This window comes from Calypte anna, chromosome 19 (genome assembly GCF_003957555.1).
Source record: "Calypte anna isolate BGI_N300 chromosome 19, bCalAnn1_v1.p, whole genome shotgun sequence".
Classification (NCBI taxonomy): domain Eukaryota; kingdom Metazoa; phylum Chordata; class Aves; order Apodiformes; family Trochilidae; genus Calypte; species Calypte anna.
Window position 1 is genome coordinate 3,140,231 of NC_044264.1, and position 26,245 is coordinate 3,166,475.

General features: G+C 46.8%; 1 protein-coding gene across 1 annotated transcript in view; it reads right to left on the reverse strand.

Annotated features, from left to right (window-relative positions):
- BAZ1B (bromodomain adjacent to zinc finger domain 1B) overlaps nucleotides 1–24,354 on the reverse strand; it is a 49,550-nt gene extending 25,196 nt beyond the window's left edge. Inside the window, exons 1-9 of the mRNA XM_030462711.1 lie at nucleotides 24,077–24,354; nucleotides 17,694–17,810; nucleotides 15,527–15,671; nucleotides 14,206–14,404; nucleotides 10,389–10,510; nucleotides 9,362–9,559; nucleotides 5,558–7,253; nucleotides 996–1,134; nucleotides 392–522 (exon numbers count right to left, since the gene is read on the reverse strand). Of these exons, the coding sequence (XP_030318571.1) occupies nucleotides 392–522; nucleotides 996–1,134; nucleotides 5,558–7,253; nucleotides 9,362–9,559; nucleotides 10,389–10,510; nucleotides 14,206–14,404; nucleotides 15,527–15,671; nucleotides 17,694–17,810; nucleotides 24,077–24,189 (2,860 nt within the window). The 5' untranslated portion in view covers nucleotides 24,190–24,354. The remainder of the gene's footprint in view (nucleotides 1–391; nucleotides 523–995; nucleotides 1,135–5,557; nucleotides 7,254–9,361; nucleotides 9,560–10,388; nucleotides 10,511–14,205; nucleotides 14,405–15,526; nucleotides 15,672–17,693; nucleotides 17,811–24,076) is intronic.
- Nucleotides 24,355–26,245: the final 1,891 nt, after the last annotated feature.

Here is a 26,245-nt window from a genome sequence, read left to right on the forward strand (position 1 = left end):
ATACCCTCACTCTCTGCACCTCACAACTGCCTACATGTCCAAGAAACCTGGCACACTGTACCTCAGCTGGCTCAGAGCAAAAGAGGGGTTAGTCCCCAACTGACATCAACCTGACTGCTTTTAAGAGAGGTGACTGTACCCCACTGTTCTTATGGGGCACATTTCAGGCAGCGTCAAGACCTGCAGCAGCAGGAAGGAGATCATCATGAGTGAGATCATACAGAGTGTCAGACTCCCAACATGCAGGCTTCCAGAGTTTAAAGGAAGCTTGTAACAAGAGTATTCACGTAAAATCATTCTGACTAGACAGTTCTCTCTCACTTTCATGAATCCATTCCAAGAATCAGATAGCAACAAAGGAAATACCCACAGAGAAGCAGGCTGACCATACCTCCTGGGCTGTGGTCCTTTTTCAAATCTTCTTTCTTCTGATGGGGAAGGATGAATCTGTAGTCTATACTGTCATGTACCCAGCCTTTCTCAATGAACAAGCCAGGAACCTCATCTGAAAACAGCCAATACCTGTAAGGAACATGCATGTTAATAGATTATCTGTCTCCTCTTTGGGCTACAGTTATACACATCCACCTTAATCTGCACAGGGGGGAGAAGCATTTGTGTACTTGACTCAAAAACTGAGTGGATGTATATCTTTATATTGGGATCACTGAGCAACATGAAAGGCTCCCATCAGAATCCAATCTAAAAGCACTTGTGTGCAACAAATGTGAAAGAAAAAAAAGAAAAAAAAAGATGGTAACTAGGTCCTTGAGTACTGATGCAAGAACTTGAAACTCCAGTGGTCAGTGGATCCTGACCTTCCCAGGAAGGTCTCAAAGAGCTGGTTTTGCAAACTAGTGGAAGCCACTACACACACTCAAAAACCTCAATTCTGCACCTCTCTCAACACTCTGTATCCATCAGTTCCTAGGGACTGCAATCTGACAGAAGTCCCAGAGGGGGGAGCTGCCAGCAGGCACCATTCCCTTCCCTACCTGTTGTGGTTTCGGTCGGTGCCGATCGGGGTCCTGCGCATCACCAGCTTTGCTTTGGCAATTCCATCCTGGAAAGTTTTCTCAGCTGCAGCTTTATGCTTCCTAATTCTTTCTTCCTCTGCTTCTTTCTCCATCCTCACTGTTGTAATTAACACAGAGAAACATTAGCTTTCTTTTATTGCATCCAGACATCAGTTTTCTCTTTTTACTACACAACAGGAGTAAAAATAAAGTTACTTAATATTAATTTTAGCACAGCCATCTATCCTTCATCCTACTTTGCACCCACCATTCTAGAAAAATCTCAAGAAATATTAAGAAGGCCTAAGGATGAACTGGGAAAGAGGAAAGACTGGATAAAAAAAAAAAAAGACTGAAGAAATTAGTCCTTACCATTTTATCTCATTCTAGATCAATGAAGCAGCACCCACTGCTTGCATTCCCATTTAACAACAGGGTCAAAGATCAACTACAGACCAACATACAACAGAGATTCTTGCTGTGGCCAGCTCAAGCTCTAGGAGTGGTCTGGCTGTGCCCCAGTGAGCTCAGGATGGTGATGGACACCTCCACTTCCAGGCATGTCCATAACTGCAGCTCGGGGGAACACTCTCCCCACAGCCTCACTGATCTGGCACCACCATGGCCTCTTCCACTCCCAGCACATCTCATGTCTTCCCATATATGCTATGATGTGGGAGAGCAGGACCACAGAAACCTCAGGTTCCACCCAACAGAAGTGCTGGCATTTCAGTAGCTCTCAATACCCAGAGCTACTGACAAAAAAGAGGGGGAAAAAAAAAAGATGAAGAGGCCTAAACCTGGCATCAGACTCCTCATCTAGAGTCTTACAGATTAAAATATGTGACTTCACATCTCTAGGTAAGGAGCAAGAAGGAAGGCAGCTCCTGCCAAGGAGACAAATACTAAGGTCAGCAGGATTTGCAGTTCTCATGCTGCTTTAAGAGTCCCTCTGTACTTCTGCTCACCTCTGAAGAACAGGTATGCTGTCACCAAGAACTGCCTGAACAACAAGGAACAAACCCCCAGCTGAGCCATACTGGTTCTTCAGAGCCTGATCTCAGTCTAACAAAACCATCACCCCTTCATGACTTGCACAGGGCTATGGGCAACACTCTTCTGTGTCCTGAGAAAACTTGAGGAGAAAAATCAGAAGGATGAAGAAATGAGGATGCATTCCTTCATTTGAGGATTTCAGTTCACTGAGGATTCATTTCTACCTTTGCATGACAAAAGAGGGTTTGAAGCAGATGGAACAAGGGGTGAGGTGAACAGGGCAGGAAAAAGCAAGTGTACAGAGGGTGGATGCTGGCTGCTGTCCTGGGGAGAAAAGGAACTTCTGGCTAGGACTTCTCCCAGGGCTACTACCTACCCCTTCTCTGCAGGAATTTTCTGAATCAAGGTGGTCTGGTACCAGTTGACTAGTAAATACCTGGTAAAGTTTCTGAGTCCTGCCAATGTTATCAGTCCTGACTGATTAGAGGACACATACTGACAAACATACCCTTGCTTTTGTTACACCAACTCAATATACCAGCTTTTATATAATAATATGCCAAGATAATGGGTTCAATATACCAATATGTATGTATATATACCAACAGATGTATATACACACATATACCAATGTACCCACTATAACAGGTTTAAGCCAGAACACAGCAAGTTCCACCTCAACATGAGGAGAAACCTTGAGTGTGAGGGAGCCCTGGCCCAGGGAAGTTTTGGATTCTCCTTCTCAGGAGAATTTCAAAACCCCCTGGATGTGCTCCTGGGTGATCCTCCTTTGGCAGGGGGGTTGGACTGGATGATCTCCAGAGGTCCCTTCCAATCTCTAACAATCTATGATTCTATGAACTTCAGAGTAATTGCAGAATGGAATGGCAGCACTGTGCTTTTAATTCATACCTGCCAGACACAATCTATAGGTCTGTAAACACCAACACCTCCCTAAGCCATAGGAGCTCTCCCTGTGTCAAAGCACTGACATCAGAAGCAGCAGCAAGAGCCATTCACACAGTGCCACACGTCCCATGTCACCTACACCCATGTCTCACACACCCCAGCAGGAGCCCATACTACAGGAAGGACATTGTCACCTTCCACTAGGAGACAGAGGTGACATTCCCCAGGATTTCTCTCCTTGACCTCTTCTCAAGGATTTGCTGCTGCCACCTGACCCTTCCCTCCTCCTCAGGACCCTCCTCAGGGGGCAGGACCCACCCATAGATCCTGCCAGCAAACTCCTCAGTGCTCACACCTCAGGATGTGGTGGGCACCCCCAAGATTTGCATTTTCCCTATTCAGCTGCAAAGAGCCCTTGCAGCAGGGACCAGCAAGTGCCAGAATAAGGAAGAGGGAAGGAACGAAGAGAAACCTAAATTTACTCATATGCCAAAACTGCTCAAAGTGAGATCAAAGACACCAAATTAAAGTGTTCCTCCCCACATCTCACTTTGAATTGCAATGCAAGGTGGCCTCAGCTGGCACCTTTCTCTTGACAAACCTTCCTTGGATGTACAAACTGCCAGCTCTCCATTCCCCTCCAACAGACTGTACAGACTGCTCCATGGAGTGATAAGACATAGAACAGCCACCAAGTTCTGCAGAAACATGGAAATGGAAGCAACTTGGCTTTTACTACCAAGAAAATACAGATATTAATCATGTTATCTCAGCAAAGAGTCATTACTTCTTTTGAAGTCAAGAAAGAACAAAAAATCCATTTATTGGGGTTTTTTTTGAGCTGAGGCCAGCTTGGTAGCACAGGCTGCAATTCTGACAGGTGTAAGTTGAAAAGGGTCAGTGCTCCCAGTGTGACTGATGTTAGAGTGGTGAAAAAGAAAGCTCTGACTGCAAGATACATATCTACATATATGTCAAAGATTATTACTGACAAAACATCTATTGTGCAGCAGCTCACGTATACACACACACACACATATATATGAATACTGTACTGCTGCACAATAGGTTTTTTGTCAGCAATGATTCTTTAACTTCCCCCATAGATACTCAAATTATTCAAAGCAAATGCAACTCAAGTGTTGTGGAAAGCCACTACACTGAAAAAGCCCACAGAAAGCCTCTGTGATGGCAGCAGCACAGGAATGAAGTTCTTACTGTGGTTACCCACAATTATTTTTCACATTCTAAAAGCACACCAGCCCTTAAGTTTTAAGTCCTGAGCAGATCAGCTCCAAGATGCCAACCCTGCAGTCCTAACCTACACCCTTAACCAAGATCTTTGGTGCTCTGAGGGTACCTTTATGCCTGGCACCAACTGCTGAACACATAAAACAAGCCTTTGATGCCTGAAGAGCTGTGGTTTCTTATGTGGGGAGGAAACAATACAAACTCAAACATTAATGAAAGGCTTAATCCTTCCTTCCCAGCCAAGGAGACAGTTTTCCTTGAGAAGACCAAAAGAATGAACTCCCCCAGCATGCAAGCCATAGAATCCTTACCCCCCATCAGTGTAATGCAGCTTTGCTTCACACACAGCTACACAGACTATCAAGTGAGAACAAGAAGCATCCCAAGAGGGTGGTGTACACAAACTGTACTTAGCTTGGCATTAAAATCTTACCATGAACTTGAACTTGCTGTCAAACAACTGGAACACTACAAGCACTGGGACCAAGAAGCCACTGCACTACAACATGTTCAGTATCTGGTATTCTGTTTATCTGGAGCAGTAGGGCAGCACTCCAGATCCTATTGATATCTCCAAGATTAACAGTTCTTTACACCCAATGTGAGGTATGGTTGTATCCAGCCTACTTCCTTAGGAGCCTCAGAGTATTCCATGTTGTTTACCCCATGGGATGCTTGTCCCTCAACTGGGAAAATAACAATCTAGGTGTGCTATGCTGTCCACTTCCACCTGCCCAGTACCCACTTTTACAACCTAAAAGATCCTTGCAGTGTAACTCTAAAGTATTTAGCTCTTCATATTCCATATATTACACATATGCACTAGTTACACATAGGTATACAAAGTTTGGTATTGCAGCACATGATTTACAGAGGTCTGAGGACACTTTCTATTTATACAACTCCATAACTAATTCTTTAAACAGGGAAACTGTAGACTGGAATTTATTGCTTAAGTCTTTATGTGGGAGAAGGGCTGCCAGCATCAGCCTGACAGTGTGCATGGCAGCAAGGCCAGCAGCAGCTGTAGGAATGAGCTTTTGGGTGGGAAGCATCTCCTTGGTACATAAGAGCCAGAAGACATTTGGACATGGGGAATATTTTTGGTTTGTTTTCTGTCCCCAAAACAGATATACTGTTCTCCAGCCTTCCTGGGCCTGACAGAAGAACAAAGGCACTGAACAAAAAATGCCCATAGATAAAAGCCTGGAAGCAGCTATCACTTTTTCTTAATATTCTGGTTTTTAAGCTGCCATAGGAATCACAGCAGCTGAATTATGCTTCTCCAGTGAGTAAATCCATTAAAAGCAGGTAAGGCTTTTAAAAATACTCTGTCACTTTTGCCATTAACTTGCTCCCTGCTATTCCCCTGGTATGTTTCTTACCTCTCATTTGTATTTCTTGTTGCTCCTTCTCCTTCTTGGCTCGGATGGCAAGAAGGCGCCTGCTCTTCACAGCACTGATCATATCATCAGCTTCTATTTCTACCTGGTGCTCCATTTTCATCATCTCGGTTTTTTTCTTCTCGTTTCTTCCCATCATGTTCTCTTCTTTCCCAACCTCCTTGTTCTTGGCCACCATTTCTTTCCGCTTCTGTTTTTCTGCTCTCTTCTTGTCATTTTCTTCCTTGAGGACAGCCAGGCGCTCCTTCCACAGCTCAGCTGACGCCTGCTGCTTGGCCTCCACGTGGTCCTGCACCGAGTAGGTCATGAGGATCCGGTGGCACAGAGCCCCCAGGATCCTCAGTTTCTCCTCAGGAGTCAACTCGAAGAACTCCGAGGTCTCCAGCTTCTCCAAAAACTCATCCTGCACTTCGTTATCCTCAAAAGCTGCCGAATCTTTGCTTTCGTCCACGTTATCCGAGACCTCGCTTTCCTCTTGCACGTCCGACTTCCGCAGGCAGAGGCGAACCAGCTCGGAGGCAGAATGCAGGGTCAGGGGGATTTCAGAAAGCTTCATTCCCAGCTCAGCGTAATCTTCAGCAATCTCGTCCTGCAGCAGGGTCTGCAGGAGAATCACCAGCACTCGGTTCAAATACAGGAAGCCTCCCTTCTCTGCGCAAAGAGCTTCCATCAGGGAAACTGCTGTGATGGGATACTGAGCATCCGGCATCAACAGCCCCGAGTAACAGCTCAGGAACTCCACCACCATGGCCACATCCCCAAAGAGGGTGTTAGGGAGTCCTTCTGGAGTATCAACCAGTTTAAAAGTCGGCAAAGTCTTCCCTTTGAGATCCTGGTCCTCAAATCGTTTCTGTTTTTCCAGTTTTTCCTTCATCTCCTTCTCCTTCCGCTCCTTTGCTCTCTCCTTCAGTTTCTCTTTCAGCTTCTCCCTTTTTTTCTTCATGTATTCCTTTCTCTGCTCCTCTGTCATGCTGGCCCACCTCTTCCTGTGCTCCAGGAGCTCGTAGCGTTTCTGCACCAGCCCCCGCAGATCCTCGGGCAGACGGGCACGATCCTCGTTGGAAAGCAACCTGGCTGTCTTGGAGATGATGCAGGACAGAGCACTCTTTTTGTCTTCCCTGTCTTTGTTTTCTTTGTAGTAAGCAATGAGATGGAGTGCTGCAGGAGGGAGATGTTTCTGGGGTTTGCTGGACGACCTAGGGGTGCCTCCAGAATTCCTGGGAGCCCTGGACACCTTGGGGGTACCTTTAGCCATGTCCAGCAGTGTCATTTGTTTCATTTTCATCTTGGGGGTCTTCAAGCCTTTCCTAGGAGACTTTGATTTCCCCGATGACTTCTGTCCATTCAGAACCCTTTTGCCTCTTTGCTTCTTGTCCAGTGATTTGTTGCCACCCTTCCCCAGTCGGCTCCTCTTTGGAATGTGAAAGTTAGAACCCAGTTTAGCAGGAGACATGATTTTCATCACCTCTTCCAACTCCTCTTTAGGACTTTTTGAATTCTTTGAGTTTTTCACCTTCAGTGGAGAGCCAATGATAGATTTCTCCAAATGCACGTGGCACCAGAGAGTAGGGCTCAGTGGCTGAGCCAGGGATGATCCATCAGCCTTGGATTTCTTAGAAGGTTTTCTGTCAGGTGAGCCAGAGCTCTTCCTTTTGGTTGAAGGGTTGAGAGTCATGTACTAAAATTAAAGAAAGAATTATTTTAAGTATGTTAAGGTAAATACTGTCATCAAAATCCTCATCTGTCAATAATTGCTTATTTTAATTCTATTAAATTTTATTAATTTTATTTTATTTTAATTTTCAGTGTATTTTTCAAATGAACTAGAAATACTCCACATGTTAAGAGGCTTCTGCAGTAGCTTTCAGTATTCTCACTGCTGTCACTCCACTGGTTATGAGGCCATTAGCTCATTCCAGAAAGCTCATTTAACTTAAAAAAAATTAAATACTACAAAACTTTAAATGCTTCCTACTACATTACATAAAATAATTGAGTTTCTACTTTAAAGTTTGTGTGGAAGAGGTTTGCCTGGACAATGCTGCACCAGTTTCAAAATTTTCCCCTCTGCTCAGAGATCTTTCTAGTGAGCCATGTAGGGCTCAGTCCTGGGCCCCAGCTGGAGGAGCACAGAAGTGCTGGATGATGACAGGAATTCAGAGTCTGGTTTCTGAATTGCCTGAAAGCATCAGGAATGAAGGTGAGACAGGATATTCAATCCTGAAATAATCCAATGGAGTATCTGACTGTTTTGAAGCTGATGAAATAACCACAGAACAGGTTAACCCAGAGCCAGAGAGACTGACTTCAGGACTACCTTGACATCTCAATATCAGTTTCAGTATGCACCCAGAATACTAATATATATCAAGAAGCAAAATGAGGATATAACCTTCAGCTTATGGATAAAATTACCAGAAAGCAGAGGTTGAACATTTGAGATTCCTTAGCAACAAAAAAATTCCACAGTGGTGTGCACATCAGAAGTGGCAAGCAAACTAAGAATCTTTTTCCAGAACAGACACAAATGTGTCAGGTTCAGGCTGCCACAGGAATATTTAGATTTTCTTACTCACTGATGTTCACTCTTCAAGAGTCCTCATTAGGGCAGTTACAGAAATTTTTAAAGGAGATTGCACACTCAAATTCAGTGCCTGGATAACTTCATTCTACAAAAACTCTTTGTTGAAATCTCTGCTGAAGAGAATTGCCTAAGCTGAAACATCCAGCACTGATGTGAACCACGTTAGTTACCAATTCCCAATTGCTAGTTCTGTAACTCATACTGTGTACCCAGCTGTCACATAAGGTTATTTTGTCAGATCACTAATTCAGGATTAATAAATCCTTCAGCCACTTTTGGAAATTTTAAAACCTTCAAGATAAATTCAATCTCTGTACCCAGTAAGAAACACACTGCTTAAAGAGCCAACCCTAAAAACAAAGCTAAGGACTCCTAAAAGTCAAACTGAAGATGTTATAGTTGTGTATCTTTTCTGACAGTAAGGGTACACCTCCTCCATCAGCACAATAAATAAAATAATTGTATACCATCAGCATATAGTTCAGTTTCTATTAAGGCAGTGACCTCAAACACTACAGCAAGAGTAAACAGCTCATTGAAGATGATGGATAGAAGCTTACAAGAAAAGGGAGTTCTGGTCCTGATGAGGAAAAAGGGATTTAGCAATTATTTCTCTCCTAGTTTTAGAATAACACTTGGCAAAGTCTGAGTCCATGAAAATGAGAGTCTACTAAAACAAAATAGTGCTTTCTGCACATAAAGATCAATTTTAAACCAGCAGATTTCATAGTATGGCATTTACTTGATTAGCTGTGTATTTGGCTGGAAAAACAGCCATCCCTGCTACTTGTAATTTTACTACAAACATTTGTGATATGTGCCATCACTCAACCCAGCACCTTACAAGAGGTCAAACACATCCAGCTTTTCCTTGCAACCATGAAAAGGCTCAATACCTGATGTTACCAGGTAAGGACTATAGCTCTGCAAATTGTCCTACAACAAGAAAATCATGTCTGTACTTGTAGACAAGAAAATCAGGAAAAGTTATAACTCAAATGTTCAGGTCACTGTTTCAGACATTCAAGCTATGCCACCTCACAAAGGGTCCATCTTCACAAGACTGGGTCTTCCTGCTTTGCTCTGAGTTGATGTAAGCTTTGGAGGCACCAAAGCCCAACTGGCAAACAAGCGTCTTGCGAGATTGCTTGAGGGTGGGAAATGGGTGAGAAAGCAAAGGGGGACCTTTAAGAAGTTCATACCTTATGTGGGTCAAGCAAGAAGTCACTAAATTTACTGGGGAGAGAGTATTTCTTCACTAGCTGGTCCTCCACCACCCAGGGGGCATTCTCACAGGTGCCAGCCCGCAGAGCGTTGTGCCGGATGAAGTACCTGAGGATCTCCTTGTTGGGAGGACGTTCTGTGCGCACCAAGCTCTCTGCTGGCACGTTGCTGATGATCTAGGAGATAACAAACAGGCAGACTGGTAACAGACTGGTAACATTTCACTTCTAACCACCTTAGAAATACACATGCTGCAGCTAAAAAGACTCAACTGCTTCCCATCCTCAAACTCTTCGCTCTTCCCAAGACTCAAAACAGACCCAAACAGGGCTCCCAGAACTGAGATGCACAACAGAGTGGCAGGAGATTCACTTGGCCAAAAAAGCATTAACATCTTGTCTTATGGGGCAGATTTCTTGCCAAAGCCCACTGCTTTATCTCTGACCTACCCTTGGCTTGTGCAACTAACTTAAAAGCTGTTACATAAGGATGTTTGTTTGGCTTCACTTATTCTTCCCCGAGACCAGAGGAGTAACTCTACAAGTTGTGCTCACTAAATTGAGGTCAGCACTGCCACTCCTGCCAAATTAGCTGTAAGTGACAAAAAGCATGCAGGAGTGCTGCAGCTAGACAGAGCTCCCTGAAGCACAGCCACCTACATCTCTCAGAGCAGCTCAGTCAGAACAAGGGCAGCAACTGCTGCTGGTCATTTAACTTCTTTATCTCTGACCCACGTTTCAGTAACTGTCTGGAGATTAGCCTGTTAATACCAGCCACTCTAAAGCCACTGTAGCACTGACTCAGTGTGCAGTACCAGGGAGCTGTCAGGTGTCTCTAGGCACAAAACCATGTTTAGCAACAGCCAGGCTAATCACAGGCAACTCCAGCCATCCTGCTTCCAACTCCAGCAGAAAGCACTACACTGTGCTGCATCACCAGTACTGATTACTTCATTGAATTGGCATATTTATGTTGTGATAGAAAGAATTCAAGTGGACAACTCACCTTATCTTCATTTTTCAGTTTGACATCGTATTTGTGTGGCAGGAATTTAGGTGGAACCCATTTCCTTTCTTCCTTCTTCAAGGAAGTGGGAAGCTTCCGAGGAGACCTCCGTGCTCGGTCACCTGGCAAAGGAAAGGGACATCAAGTGTGAGCATCTGAGTCCAGAAAAATAAGGTTACAGAATCCAAGCCATTGCTGGACTGAGCACCCCCCCCCTCCCTTGCTATCTATACAGTGTTTGGCTAAACTAGAACATCAGGAAAAATCCTGCACTGGGGTTTTAGAAAGATCCTGAAGATACAGGCTGGAAATGGTGTCCCTGAAGAGCTCTGAAGTAGGAGGTAACATCCATCTCTGAGGAGTGTGAGGGAACTTTTTCCAGTACTGAAACTCATCTCTCTACAGAGGGGAAGCTGCAATTACCTATGCTAAGGGAGGAACTGCCTATAAAATTCATAAATAGGAGACAAGTTTTGTAACCTAACCAGTGACCTGCACATGGAGCTCCTGCTGAGAACTCTGTCTCTGCTATAAATCTCTGCACAAATTACTGGTTCTAAATTAGAGTAACTTTTAAAATCATTTAACTTTGGTGGCCACTATGCATTTGGAGTGATGAGCTCCATGTGTAAAGGCTTCCTGAACTGGAGACTTTAAACACACTTATACAACCAGTATTTTTATTCTGAAGAGAGATGTAACTGCAAGAGTACAAAGGCATCAATCTTGCCAGCTGGGGCTGAGTCTATTATTCCTATATTCAGGTTGCAAATGTTAATCATTTAAGAGAAAAATCCAAGCTTACTGAAGAAAGCAATCCCCAGATGTTTTTACATTTGTGGCTATGACTCAAAGAAAACACTAAAGCAAGCATGATGGATGAGAAGAATCATCTAAGCAAGTCTAGCACCTACTTGTGTTCTGCATATGTCAGACTTTAAAATATCTAACCAGTGTCATACTGTAAACCCTACAGAATTTAAGCTTCATTTTACATGGTATAAAAACCCAAGCTCTCTCATCACCTTCCAAAATCAGACACATAGTTAGGGAGCAGATCACAGATACCATGGGCTCACTGTACATCCACAGAGATGTGCAACTACTTCCTACATCAGTGCCAAGGCACTGCAGAATCCCAGCATCACACATTATGCAGATTTTCTTCAAAGTAAAACCCCCTAAATTTTGTAACAGTGACAGTAGGTGTGAAAGGAGACTAATCCTCTCATCTCTAGTCAGGCTGAGATTAACTTCTGTCTCCTTTGGTTCTACATTTGTATTAAAAAATCTTGGTAAGCTGACAGATGTTGAGCTATGTTTTTCTGCTTAAAAGCACAACAGAAGCCTCATACAAGACACTTCAAGCCCTATAAATGATCTGCTTTCAAAGATGTTCCTCAATGCCTTTTAAACAGCTGAATGTTATCTTTGCTGGATGTGTGTACTTATAGCAAGTTCATATAAAAAAAAAAAATAACAATGTGCTGCTTAGTCCTGGCTCTGACTTTGAAGGCCTCAGTACCACTGCTGCCTCTGCACAGGCCTGGGAGTGACTGCTCCTCATGTGATTTACTTTCTGGATTCTAGATATAGGGATGAAATACTGAACTCCTTCAAACAGCACCAGGATATGAGGGATGGGGAAGAATAAATCACTATGTGTTCCTTTGCAAAGTCCTACCAAAAGCATACTTCATTTGTTGTTGCATTATACTATAATAAAACTTACATTGACTACACTGCTGGAACCTCATAAAGCATCCACATGCTGCTGTCTCCTTCTAGTCACCATTTATTTGGGTTTTCTGAAGCAGTATTAGTTCCAAGTACAGCTCGAGCTGCAGAACCTGCCTTCGTTACTTCCTCATCCATTCTCAGGACAAACTACCCTTTCCTTTCACTTCTGTAGGGTTTCCAGAGCTCACTCTCTAAGCAACTAAAAATACAAAGCCACTTCAGACTGCACATTTGATACAACAAAGCTGGTATAGAAAGCTTTAATTTTAGCTTCTGAAGCACAGCAGACTCCTATCAGAGAGACTGAAGTTCTCGTTCTCTGCCTATTCCACCCCCCACACACACACAAAAAAACCCCCAAATCGTTAAGTTTGACAGATTAGTGAAAATGCTAAGGTTTGCTCTGCCCCCTGGTGTCACCGCAGAAAGGTGCAGCTCTGACTGCTCCCTCCTGCACCCTGACCTCAGCCCTGGAACCTCTACTAAAGTGTCCAAATTACTAGAAAGGAAATGTCCAGGTGGCTCAGCACCTCCAGGCAGGGCACACAACCCAAGGCTGAATGTCAGCACCTCTTTACCACTCGTGTAGGATGTGCCATTTATTTGAATGCCTTTTGGAACACAGATTCAGTAAGCAGCTTATGAGGAGCCTGTGCTCTGTTATAACTGAGAATATGAAGCATTAGCAATAAAATGTCCTTACTGCTCTGACTGACCAGGTTAGGACTCTGCTGGCATCTCTGACTTGGAAATCTTGAGGTTCACCTTTTACAGAAAGGGCTGGAGGGACCCACTTGACACTGAAACCTCAGCTGAGCCAGAGGCTGGAAGGGAGCAGGATCCCCATCCCTGCACATCTGCACACAGCTGGCTGCAGCACTGCACCAACCAATGGGGTACAGCACACTTGAGTCAACACCCAAGACCAAAAATGCTTGCAAATTTGGCAAATTAACGTTTTTAAAGCATAAGGGATTTCCCATGCCTTTTGCAAGTCTATAATGAAAAATAAAGGAAAAAACCATACATTATTCCCTCTGCAAGCACTACCAGTGTTTCAAAGGATTAGTGTGAGGCCAGGTCGTTTCTGCCACACTTTTTTTTTTTTCCTTTCCTAGTGGCAATAAAATCAAAACAGTTTATTCTTTTTTCCAGTACCAATCAGTAACAGTTTGACAATTATTAAACATGGAACTAGAGCTTGGTAGAGCTTGTTTTCCATTCCTGACTTCACTATTAGCTTACAGGGCTGTAACTCTGACTTTCTGCTTCTCCATACTTGAGAAGGTTATCTGCACCTTTCCTAGATGTTGTAGGGGAAATTTACAAAGAAACTGTTTATTATATTTATGTATCTTTAAAATTAAGATATCCAGATTACAGCTCTGCTGTAGGGTTGAGGCTTTTTTTAAACACTTTTTGAAATATCTTCTAAAGAATTTTATAATTCCAATTTTAGGCAGTTACACAAGATGCAAAACTAATTTTTTTTGCCCCTCTTTCACCAGTACTTTCTCAGAGTAAAGAAAAGCCTGGGACACCCACTGTTCTGTAGCAAGGAGTATCAGATATGAAAGAGGGGAACAATGTTTCAAAGTATGCTTTCTTTTGAAATAAAGATAAGAATTTAATGTGCACTTTTGTGCACGAGTTTTGTCTCTGCAACTGAAAACAGAGAGGGGATAAACCAAAAATATAAAAAACACCCTTATTTTTTATGTCAGCTGGGGACATAAAAGAGAACTAGAGCTTGTCTCTGACTGCAGAACAGGCACTAGAAATCCAGATGTTTGTTCTGAGGACAAACATCACTGCAGAACTTTGATTCTGCAATAAACCTTTGCTGTTCCTTCCTCCTATTTTTTTTTAATACACTTGTTATACTTCCAAAGCTTTTACACTTCCTACATAGCTTTCAGTATCCCACCTTAGAATGGCAGCACACTTTTTTCTTTAAGAGCTGAAAGCAAAGAGCCCTGATGCCAGCAAAGCCACACCACCACCACCCAGTCAGGCCCTTTGTCACATTCAAACATCACATCCCAGGCCCAGGAACCCCTGGATGCTCACTACTTACTCATACTCTCCCTCCTGTTATCATCCTCCTTCAGGGTGCTTTCCTTCTGGTTGTCCTGGGCTGCCTGGCTGGAGTTCTCTTTGTCACTGGATGGGGAGTCACAGGCCCCATCAGATTTCTTTTCTGAGGCCTCTTCATCACCTTTCTCCAGGGGATGAATTTTCACAACCTTCACAGGCAACATTTTCTCCTTACCAACCTGCATGGAAATATTGATGAAAACTGAACCTGAGCAAGACATTCCATAATGCCACTGTTCAGCCTGGAGGAGGATATGAGGTGACCTTAGAGCAACCTTCCAGTGCCTGAAGGGGCTCCAGGAAAGCTGGGGAGGGACTTGGGAGAAGGGTCTGGAGGAATGGGATGAGGGGGAATGGCTTTAAATTGGAAAACAGGAGATTGAGATGAGAGATAAGGAAGGAATTGTTTGGTGTGAGGGTGCTGAGCCCCTGTCCCAGGTTTCCCAGAGAAGCTGTGGCTGCCCCATCCCTGGCAGTGTTGGAGGTTGGATGGGGCTTGGAGCACCCTGGGCTGCTGGGATGGGGATTGGGACTGGATGAGCTTTAAGGTTCCCATCCAACCCAAACCATTCTGTGATTCTAAAAGAAAAAAGCAGGAGCACCTACAAACCACAGTTTGGCAGAACATTTAATTGACAGAACTGAGAGATACTTATGAGCCCTCTCATGGAACAATTTCAGAATTTCTTTCTACTACTCCTACCTGGAAGTTCTGCACAAAACAGAGAAGTGCCAACTCACAAGTTTTTCCAGTGTTTACTAATTCTGCTTTCTCAGTGCAAGAAAAGAGTGTGTGCACAAGGAGCACACAGCCCCAGTTGACAGAGTACTCCCTAAATAGATTTTCCCATCTTTCCCAGTTTTGCAGGGAGTTTTCTGATCATTAGAGATTTGTAAGCAGCTGACTTTAAGCTACACTGGTTTAAGACTACTCCTTCTGCAAACATACTAGGTGAAAACATTATGTCAGATTATACTTTTTAACTCCTTTCATTTAATATAGGCAATATATACATTTGAGTATGTACCCAGACCATTATTTAAGCAGTATGACAAATGTATGTCTGTTTCCCCAGGCACACACATGGATCAGCCATTTTTCTCCTGGCATCAGTGCTTCTCTTTATGGAACCATTTTGCATTGAAAAGTAGGAGCAATCACTGGGCTTCTGTAGAAAGAAATTCTCACCATCTTTCTGAAAATGTAAGTGGCTAACATGTTCTTCCCATACCCTGCCCTTCAGACATCCAAAATTGGTTCTGTGCAAAAGCATGAGATAAAATGGAAAACAGATCCTTACCTCAAAGTCACACTCTTCTCCCACTGCAAATTTGGTCATGATCTCCAGCCAAGCTGCATCCACCAACTTTTCCAAAGATACAGTGTTGTGGTGGACTATTTCCAGCACCAGTTTCTCATACCAGATGGGAAACTCCTCCTTCAAGCTGAGCAAGCACAGAAGAAGTTTTAGTTAGCCAGGGAATAAAAGCCAAATGCAAAGTAATCTCCCATTTTGAAATCCCTGGATCCTTAACAGCCCAGACAATGACTGAGGCAGATGCCACATTAACATGCAAAGACCCCCCGGGCTTTCTGGTGCCCTCCCCCCCAGCATGGTCTCCACCTCCCACCCCACAAAGTGTTAATGGGCATGACAACACAAATCCTACTCTTCCTTCATATAGGAACACCAGAAAGCATTCTGGAAGAGCAGCACTGAGGGCAAACCCTTTCTTGCTGGTTATTCCTACCTCTCCATTAGATGCTAAACATACACCAAGATCATGGCATAATTGTGGGGCTTCTCTCTTTAAAATTTTTGCTCCCAACAGTAACACGATGCTGACAAACACTTAGAATTCCTTTCTTCCTCAACAGACTGCTAACACAGTAAAGGAGACAGACACAACCAAATTATCTTTTCCAGAGAAAAATATTTTGGGTGTTTCAGCATGACACCATCTTTATAAACTTCTCCATTCAAAGAATGAAATGAGCTGTTAAAAAATTACTTGACAAATTTCCTGTCTAAAAGATCAGGTCCCTTAGCTGATAGGAATAAGAAACTTATTACATAAAGCTTCTGGCCAAAAGTAAATTACTGTAAGAAGGAACAAAATACTCCATGTTTCCAGAACTCTTCCAGCTTCTCAGGCTCAGGCATCCACTGCTGACAATTCTCAGCTCCACTTGCTGTTCCACAACCACCAGGAAAATAATTCTCTCTTTAGCAAACTGCCTAAATGAACTTTTTAAATTTAGACTGGTGTCAGGTATTAGAGCAGCCTGCAGACTGCCTGGGAAGCTTGTAATCCTGTTTCAAAGAGACAGGACCAAAATCTGGTTTCACACAGAGCCTTTTTTCCCCACATTTAAAGAGAGGGCAGCTAAATTTGTTATTGAGAAATCTGCTAATTATAATTCATTTACATTTTTTTAATGTTGTGAGAAGTGGCCAACCAATTCCACATTGTTAACCAGAAGTAATCCACACCAAACCAGTGCTGAGTCAGGACTGGATGTTTACAGAGCTGGCTCTTTGCTCTCAAAGAAGACTAAGGAGGAAAGACTGAAGACTGTCAGAATTCAGTCCTCACAGGAATTAGGACTGTTGCAAAGACTTTTCTCTTTTTTGTTTCCTTTAAGGAGGTGACTGACCTCAAATAATGGGAAGTTTTTCCTCAGCAGTACTGCTGACAATTTCCCCAGTTTAAATCTAGGGAGGAAAAAGCCACAGAAGTCCAAGTTCACACACCAGAGAAATGTGCCACTTGTTTGGCATAATTCCTACAAGCTGGTAATCACAAAGTCAGTTCTCTGTGTTGGCTGAGCCAAGGATTTGCACCTTTACAGAAACTTCACTTCTATGGTAAGTCAGGCTGGATCCCAGCAAAGGGTTCAGGGCCTGACCTGAGTCCACAGGGGAGGTTGGGGACATGAGAGGAACACAGTAGTGCCCTGAACTGAGGTCTGGTTTCCCTTTGTTCTTTATTGTTTCATGTAGAGATCCTTAAAATCTCACTCCAAAATACTATTTTTCTTTAGTACAACACCTGATTCCAGTGCAGATCTGGAAAAAAATAATTACAGCTGTGGATTTGGTTGACATGGAACACTTGAATAGCCTCTTTTTCCTGTATTTTTATATATTAACCTATACACAACTTATTCTTTTCCCTTTGAGAAATTCCCATGACTCAAGGGGCTTTAAAATATGCCAAGTACTGTGTGCTGAACTATTTTAGTTCAAGTAATACCAGGACACAGCATAAATAAGTACACTACTGCAAGTGATAGCTTCAAATTTGCTGAATTTGCTTTCAGCTCCAGAATCCCCAGATGTGCTCACAGCCAGAAAAAAGCTACTTACATCACCTCAGACCAGCAATCACACATCATTCCCACATCCATGCTCTTGTCCCAGTGCCTGAAGACAGACACACACTGATTTTTTCACTGGTACTTACAGCTCAGCAACTTCCTGCTCCTCCTCCCAAGCCTCCTTGTGTGTCAGCTGGCTGCTTCCTGTGCTTTTGCAGGTCCAGATCCTCTCACTGTACCTCTCCAAACGTGCTTCGTACTCTCTGTCGAGCAGGCAGCTCAGGAAAACAGAATTTATGCAGTGGGAAGAATAAACACAGCAGCACCAGACAATCAAACCCATCCTACTGGAGTGCACCAAGGCTGAGGATGGCTACAGAACAGTTTGACTCTGCCATGGGGGTGCTGGGTTAAATCCAAAAGGTTTTCAGGATGCACTGGAGCACACCGAGCCACAGGAAGTGCCATAGCACCCTCAGTGTGGCTGAGCTGGACAGTGGGGATGCACAGAGCTGAATGTTTTCTGGCACTGCAAAGTTACTTTTCAGCTTTCCCAGTCTGATTCATTGGAAAACAGCACAAACAGTATGACAGGAACTTGCAGGAGATGTGACAGGGGCTGCTGCTGACTGCCTGACAACAACCATGGGTGGATATAAACTCCAGATGCAAATTACCAGTCCACACAGTACCCCCAACCTTCTGAGGGAAAAAACCCCAAACCTTAGGAAATGGAATCCCTAGGAAAGCCACCTTTAGTTCTAACCAGAACAGCCTCCTGGGTTATCACAGCATCCTGACTTTCTCACCAGCTGCATCCCCACCCCAGGGCTGGGGTCAGTGGGCACACAGGGCAGCAGCCCCCATCACCTGCAGCATTAGCTGGAACCACTGTGCCTCTGCTCTACACATCCCACCCAAGCAGCAACTAACTGCCAGTGTAAAAACCCAGAACCTACTTCAGGTTTCCTATGGGTAGAGCATGCACAGGCACAACTCTCAGGACAGGCAGCACAGTGTAAATCCCAACCACGTCACCCCGTGGCAGCTTCTGTTGCCATTTGCTTGCTGAAGGTAATTTAAGTGGAGAAATTGTAACAGAGGCAAGAAAAGTTTCTTCCTCTCAGGCAGCAGACAGCAGGCTGGGTGCCCAAAGCACACCTCGAACAGCCACAGCAGCACAATCCCAGTGCTCATCCCAGAGGCCCTGCAGGAAGGAGCAGATTGCTCCCACTCCAAGGCAGAGCCACAGCAGATCACCCATCACTCCCTGCATCTGCTTTGTCTGCCAAGAAAATTGCAGTGCAAATTTTTTTTTTAAAGATTCCTGTTAGGAAGTCAAATTACATCTCCAACAAAGCTGGATTTTCATGGACATTTCTTCACTGCCCTGTGGATACACTGCAGCCCCAGCAACTTGAGCTATGGAAGGACAGAGCCACCCCCAGCAGAGGCTCCCACAGCCCAGGGCATTCCCATTCCCTCTGCCTGGAGCAGGTCTGAAACCCAAGGAAAAATCCTGCAGCTCCCCAGCTTGTGGAGCCTCCTGCTCTGCAGCAGATCTGACAACTCATCAGCCCAGTAAGCGCTGAGCTCCCTGGCAAATCCCTTCCCTTCCTCCAGGCTTCAAAGATGCCGAGGTTTCCACAGCAATCAGAGGTGCTCCTGGCAGGAAGGGCTTCCAGAGGAACTCAGCTGCACAGCACCACTCACCAGACCAGGATGGTTTTAGCAATTTTCTGTAGTGATACTGAGCTACTGCAAAAACCAAACCAAAAGAAACCAACAAAACCTACATACAAAAACCCCTCAAGAAAACCAAAACAAATGCAGGAATCCTCCAAAAAGAAACCAGGAGACTCCTTATAGTTGACAGCAATGAACTACTTTAAGAATGACTGAATTGCAAGCAGAATACTATTCCTTCCTATGCCTCTCCCACAAAAAGAAGAGCTAGAAGAAAATCCAGCCCTCACTGCAGACAGGAGCCTAAAGGTGTAACAGAGGTCCTGAGCCTGATTCACTGAGCACACCTGAACTCCCCGCAGCTTTTTTTCCTTCTGCAAGTCCATGCACACCACCCAGATACAAAAGGGAAGGCACACACCTCAAGGGTTCAGGACACTGCCTAAAAAAATTTCTGTAGTTTCCCCATAAACAATTATTTTAGATATGGCTGAGAAAAAAATTACAGTCTATGGCCCTCCTACATTTCTTTGTTCTAAATCTGTGAGGAGATTCCTTTCCTGCCAGCAAGGACAGCAAATAAATGCTGATCTCCAGTTAATAAATATAGTTTTGGGGGGGGGGGGATTTCCCCTATCATTTCCCACACAAACAGGGATTTTCTTTTCCTTAGGAATTTTCCTTTCCTTGGACACATCTATGACTAAAAGCTTAATCCCACCATATCAGGATCCCCAATTTTCAGACCACCAAAAGCAGCAGATACAGCAATTTCCAAGTTCCTCAGCTCTGCCTCTCAAATGCAACTCAATTCCACCTACAGCTGGTCAGCTCATCACATCCTGATCCCAGTGCTTCAGACCCAAGCCCACAGTGCCCACCTTGCCTTTGTATTTGGCCATAAACTCCCAAGCCAGGTTCTGCCCTGAGGTCCTCGGCCAGCACAAAGCTAAACTGCAGGATGATGTTTTTGCAAACTATATTACAGCTCAAACTTTCCACCACACATTTGCTATTTGTCCTTTCCACTCAGACTGGAAACAAACCCAAGAAACTTCAGAGAGTTCAGCAGGTCTGATTCAGAACAAGTGAGGCCCACTCCTTAACCAGCCCATCCTACTCCATAACTGGAGCTGCCATTGCCACAAACTCCTTAAAAAATAATAAATACAAAACCCTGGACACCAGACACTTGTGAACATTCGCCAAAAAGCCACAAATAACACACATGATAAATTAAACAGATGACTGCCTACTGTGTAATAGTTAATACACCACATCTGTTTGCATCACACCAAGGACCACAATGTTACAAAGGCAGAAAACTAAGTGACATTAAAAACAAGGGACCCTTTTAAAGAAAAATGTTTATTTTAACCAAGCTAACCATTGCACAAAATGCCTGCTAATGAGATAGAAAGTTTACTTCTTCCCAGGTTATTGATCCTATGAGACCCTATGAGGAGAGGCTGAGGGAGCTGGGGGTGTTGAGGCTGGGGAAGAGGCGGCTCAGGGGAGACCTCATCACTCTCTACAACTCCCTGAAAGGAGGTTGGAGCCAGGGGGGGGTTGGGCTCTTTTCCCAGGCAACTCTCAGCAAGACAAGAGGGCAGGGTCTCAAGTTGTGCCAGGGGAGGTTTAGGTTGGAGATGAGAAAGAATTTCTTTCTGGAGAGGGTGATCAGGCATTGGAATGGGCTGCCCAGGGAAGTAGTGGATTCTCCGTGTCTGGAGATCTTTCCAAAGAGCCTGGATGTGGCACTCAGTGCCATGGGCTGGGAACCATGGGGGGAGTGGATCAAGGGTTGGACTTGATGATCTCTGAGGTCCCTTCCAACCCAGCCAATTCTATGATTCTATGATGGTCTCCCAGAAATAAGCAACAACTTCAAAATAACTTCAGTGTCCTAATAGTTTCCACCTGTGATAGCTGAGCAAACTTTAGGAGGGCTGATACCTTCCCAGGACACTACTTGTGGCAAAGTTTTCCTTCAACTGCAGAGCGTGACTGATACAACCCTGCTTTGCTCTCATGTCACAGGTAAAGATGTGAACGACAGCCCTGAACCTGCCTGCATGCCCACTGCAGCCCAATCCCTCCATTCTCCGTGTTCCCTACAGCATGGAAACATAGATCAGAGGCAGGCAGCTTTTATCTGGGAAAAAAGCAACGTGGCTTCCCCAGCTGGTACCCTGATGGCTGCAGAGTCCCTCCTCACCACTCCAGGTTGTTCAGGTCTCTCTCCAGCTGGCAGCACTGCTTCCCAAGTGGCAGGGAGCAGAGCAGCACACACTGCAGCACTCCCACGTGCTCAGCTCTCACCAGATGCCCTGCTCACCACGGAACAAATTTGGTGTTTGGTAGACATCAGATGCTGAGGACATGCACCACAGAGCCTTCCCTTTCCCCCCCACACCCTCAGGGTGACAAAAACCAGACGGGACTGTGCCACACACAAAGCATTTGCCTGACATCTCACAGATCCCAAGCAGATCCTACAGAGCTCCTGCAAGGATACACCCAGCCCTACAAAATTAGGCAGGCACACTCCACCTCAGGGCTCTGCTGGGATGCAATGGGCTGGACACAGCGTGGCTTCTCTTGAAAGGTTTTTGGGAGCTTTAGCAGCTAAAGGAATCCACATTAAGCTAGAAATAAACATCAGACCCAAATAAACACCCGAGTGCTGATGATCAGTGGTCCCCATCTGGCCAGACACTTCAACACATGCCCACGGGGCAGACATCTCCACTCACATATACAATACTCTCATCTCCATTTTTTGTTAAACCCAATCTAACAGCTGCAAATCCTAACAAAAAACCCAAAAACCAACCAAACAAAAAACCTTCAAACAAACAATCAAACAAACCCCCCCACCACCACCAAAAACAAAATCAAAAAAGTCCTAGGAACTTCTAATGCCTTAAAACCTCATTCCTAGGCATATTAATCTGTGTACCCTTCAGGGAAGGGCTGATCAAGAATTTTTCAATGTTTATGCCAGCCCTCAGCACGAGTGACATCAAGTGTTGCTCAGGGCAGAACCTCAGGTACCTCCTGACTCCCCCTGCTGCAGGCTGCTCCCATCCTCCAAACCCATTCCTCTGCATGGCAGAACCCCTCTCGGGGTACACACCAAAAATACCACTCCAAGTCTTCCTTGGGTAACATCTCCCTTCAACTGACTTGAGATTTTCTGTTCCACCTTTTGCCTGGCTTGTGTGAGACACAGTCCAAACAGCAAGATACAAACCTAACATTATTTAGCTCCTCTTTTTAGCTTCATGACGTCCCTCTGCCAAGATGAGCTTTCTAGAACATGCTAGACTGCCCACCTCCCACAGCATCCCATGCACTACTTTCTCCAGGAGAAGAGCATCCTCCTAAAACCTCAGTGCTTGCATTGGTTTCCTTTTTCCTTCTGACCCTGCAGCTGAAGCCATCCCCTCAGACAACCAGAAATGGTCCCATCCTTTCCTTAATGTTAATGCCATTCAAATGCCTGCAGAAACATGTAGATAGAACATCTATCTACTGACAGCTCCACAAGATCCATACCAAGACACTGATGCTCTCAGAAGGTGCCCCAGTGCCATTCCTATAAGGCAGATAAACTTAAAGCCACAGCTCCACTACAAAAGCAAAATTTGGGATTAAACTCTTTTGCCTATTTGATCACTGGTGGTTCTCATAAGGAAAGCAGAAAGCACAGATCTGTCCTGCCAGGTGCATGACAGAGCTACTTTCATTTTGTGCACACTGCAACAGCAGGTTTTTGACTCACTGACTGAAAGCTTTAACTGAAAACCCTACTAAAACCCAAGTACCTAACGCTCAATGCAATCTCATTTTTGGGGGCCTAAAGCATTAACAGCACTTACCTGCACTAAGCTATGCATTTCCTCTTCAAAACCTACCTAAGCCTTGCTGGGGACCTTTCCTGGCTTCTCCTCACCCCGCAGTAACCAGACACTCCCCAGCGCATGGGGCTGCTGGAGTTCTGGAGTCCCTTTGTCTGCCTGGCCGCCGAGGTACCTTCATTCATCCCTTCCCGCCTCGGTCCCGCTCCTTCCCTCAGGCTCTGGGATTTCGGTCCTGACACCAGGAACCTCCCGGCAGGATCAGCTCCCTCTCCTGCCCCTCAGCCCGGTCACCGCTCCCCCTTCTGACAGTCCCTGCCCAGCCCCCCGCCGCTCCACACGCCTCACCTTGGGGAACCACAGCAAGAAATAAATAAACAAATAAACAAATAAATAAATAAACAAACGCTTCCCCGGCAGGAGCAGCTCAGGAGCCACTCGCGTTCCGGCTGGAACCCCGGGGCGGCCACAGCCACCCCCGGCACTGCGCGGGCCCTTCCCGTGCCACAGCCACCCCCGACCCGCGGGTTACAGCACCCAAAGCTGCAGAGGAGGCCCCCGGGAGCTGCCCCCGGTTCAGTGCCCCCATCAAACCCTCTCTGCCGCTGTCTGCCGAGCGCGGGCGGCTCCCGGGACCCTTTGCCCGCTACTTTTTTTTCCTCACGGCTGCGCCGCCCCAAAGTCCTTCACCCCCTGGCCGGAACCGAGTCCGAACTCTGCCGAGGAACCCCCGCCCCCGGCACAAGGCCGAGCCCGGAGCAGCGCGGGCCGGGCCCCCCTTCCGGGCCAGCACCGAACGGCCCCGCTTTGTTCCGCCCCGCCGCCCCCCGGGAGGGCCGGGACCGCCGCCGAAGCTGGTTCGGCGCCCAACAGCGGAGGGGCCGCTCGGCCCTGGGAGCGGGTGACAGCGGCACCGCCGGAGCTTCCCTCCCTGCCCCGTTCCCGTCCCCGTTCCCGTCCCCCTCAGGCCGAGCGGATACTCGCGGGTGCGGAAGGCCTCCTGCGTGTGGGGGATGACGAACCGCTCCCCCGGCTCCCCCGGCGGCAGCGGCTTGGCCAGCGGGAAGGGCTTGCGGCCCAGCAGCGGCGCCATGGCGGGAGGAGGCGAGGGCCCGGCCGGAGCCGGCGGATCCGCACGGCGACCCCGGCAGCGGCGGGACCCGGGCGGGAGGATTGAAAAATGGCGGGAGATTCCCCTCCCCCCCGGGCTGGCGGCGGGCAGAGCCGCGCCGCGCGCACCTCAACCCGCGCCCGCCCCGCAGGGCCCGCCCCCCACGAGCGGCACCGCCACCCTATTGGCCGCCTGCGGGCTCCGCCGCCTTCTGATTGGCTGCTCGCCACGCCGGTCACGCCGCCTCGCCCCGCCCGCCGGCGCCGCGAGCTGGCTGGCCCCGCACGCGAGGTGAGAGGTCGCGTTATGTAAGCGGCAGCGAGAGCGGCGCCATTTTGTGTTCCCGCGCCTCGCCCCGCCCACTCCCCGCGGCGGCCAATGGGGACCGGCCCCGCCCCCCCCTCCCCGCACATCCGGGTACCCGTGCTTTGTCCTCCGCGCACGGCTCGGGCCGCCCAACGTCCCCTCAGGGGCCGGGGGCACGCGGGGCATTGTGGGGCGGTGGGGGTCTGACCGGGGGGTCTCTGCGCGGGTCCCTCCGCGGTTCCGCCGGACCGGGCTGGGATGGGATGGGCTCTGGGTCGGGTGGGGCCGGGCTCTGGGCTGGGTAAGGCGGGAGGCTGCGGTGTAGACGCGTTGTGTCAGCGGGCCGGACCCGGGCTCCGGTGCTGCGGGGCGGTTGGTGACCTGGCCGGGGCTGAGGCAGTGGCAGCGGGACGGGAGGCCCGGACACCCCCTGCGCCTGCGGTGGTGAAAGAGAGAAAGAAAGAAAGAAAAAAAGACAAACTTTGTTTTGGTGTCCCCTTAAAATAAACCTTTCTGAATCATCAGCGTTTGCAGGGGTCAGAGGCAGCTGCTGAGGCACCGCCTGCCCGGAGCTGTCCCAGCACAACCCCTGGTGCTCTCTGGGCCCTCTCCCAGGAGCTCCTGGCTCTGGGTCGCTGCTGCTCCGTGACAGGAATGGGTCTGCTGTGTACAGCCCTGCTGGGGCTGAGCAGGGAAACTCAGCTCCCCCGTTACCCTGCAGTGAGGGGCAGCCCCGAGGTGTTCCAGTCCCTTGGGAATCTCCACTGGAAAAGCACAACTGCATAAAACATCGACACAGGAGCTGCTTCTTCATTCTAAAGGCTCCAGGTAAAACCAGCAGCTTTCCCCTCCTCCTTGCCCTGCAGCTGGAGCACCACCAGGGCCTCGGGTGGGGAACTTAGCCACTTTCTCTGGCCAACCAAGGATCAGTCCTCCTGCCTTGGTGTTTGGCCACCTGACCAGCAGAGCCCCTTCCTCCTGAGCTCCTGGGAAGCACAGGGAAAACGCCTGAAAAAAATGTGTGCTGCCACTTTACTGAGAATTATTCTGGTGGTTCTGGAAAGTTCTTTCGAGTGGTGTGAACAAATGATGAGGTGGGCAGGGTTGTCAATAGAAGATGACAGTTTAGTGGAGGGGGAATTGGTGGGGAGAAACATTGGCAAGGGACTGGTTTTAGAGAATGACTTAATTGTGCTAATTTATGCACTGTACAAGGTTGGGAAAGGCTGTGAGTGCAGGGAAGGGGAATTGCAGGACAGTCAGGAATTTAATTCAGAAGAAACAAAACAGTGCAGTCTTGGCAGGAAATAGCAGAAGGAGAAAAGTCTGTGTGCCTTTGTGTGTCACTGTGTGACACAGGGGCCATTAGTGGATGTTGTTAATTAATTATTATTAGTGGATATTATGGGTGTTTAAAAGCCAAATCTGAGCAGTGCCCTGGTGACCCATGCACCACGGCAGGTTCAGAGGTCATGTTGAGGTGTCCCTAAAAACCTGCAAAACCCAACACCAGGTGAGTGCACAGAGTCAGACCTTTCCCTCCTCTTACTGCTTCAGTTTTCACATCTAACCTGGGCAGACTTCCCCAGCTCTGTGCTGGGAGTGCTCCAGCTGTGTGCACAAAGCAGGGAAAAAGGGCAGATCTGGTGTGGGTGTTGTGGCAGCAAGCCAAGGGCTGTGAGTTCGGGCAGGGGAGCCCTGGGTGTGCTGCACCTTGGTGGGATTGTGCTCT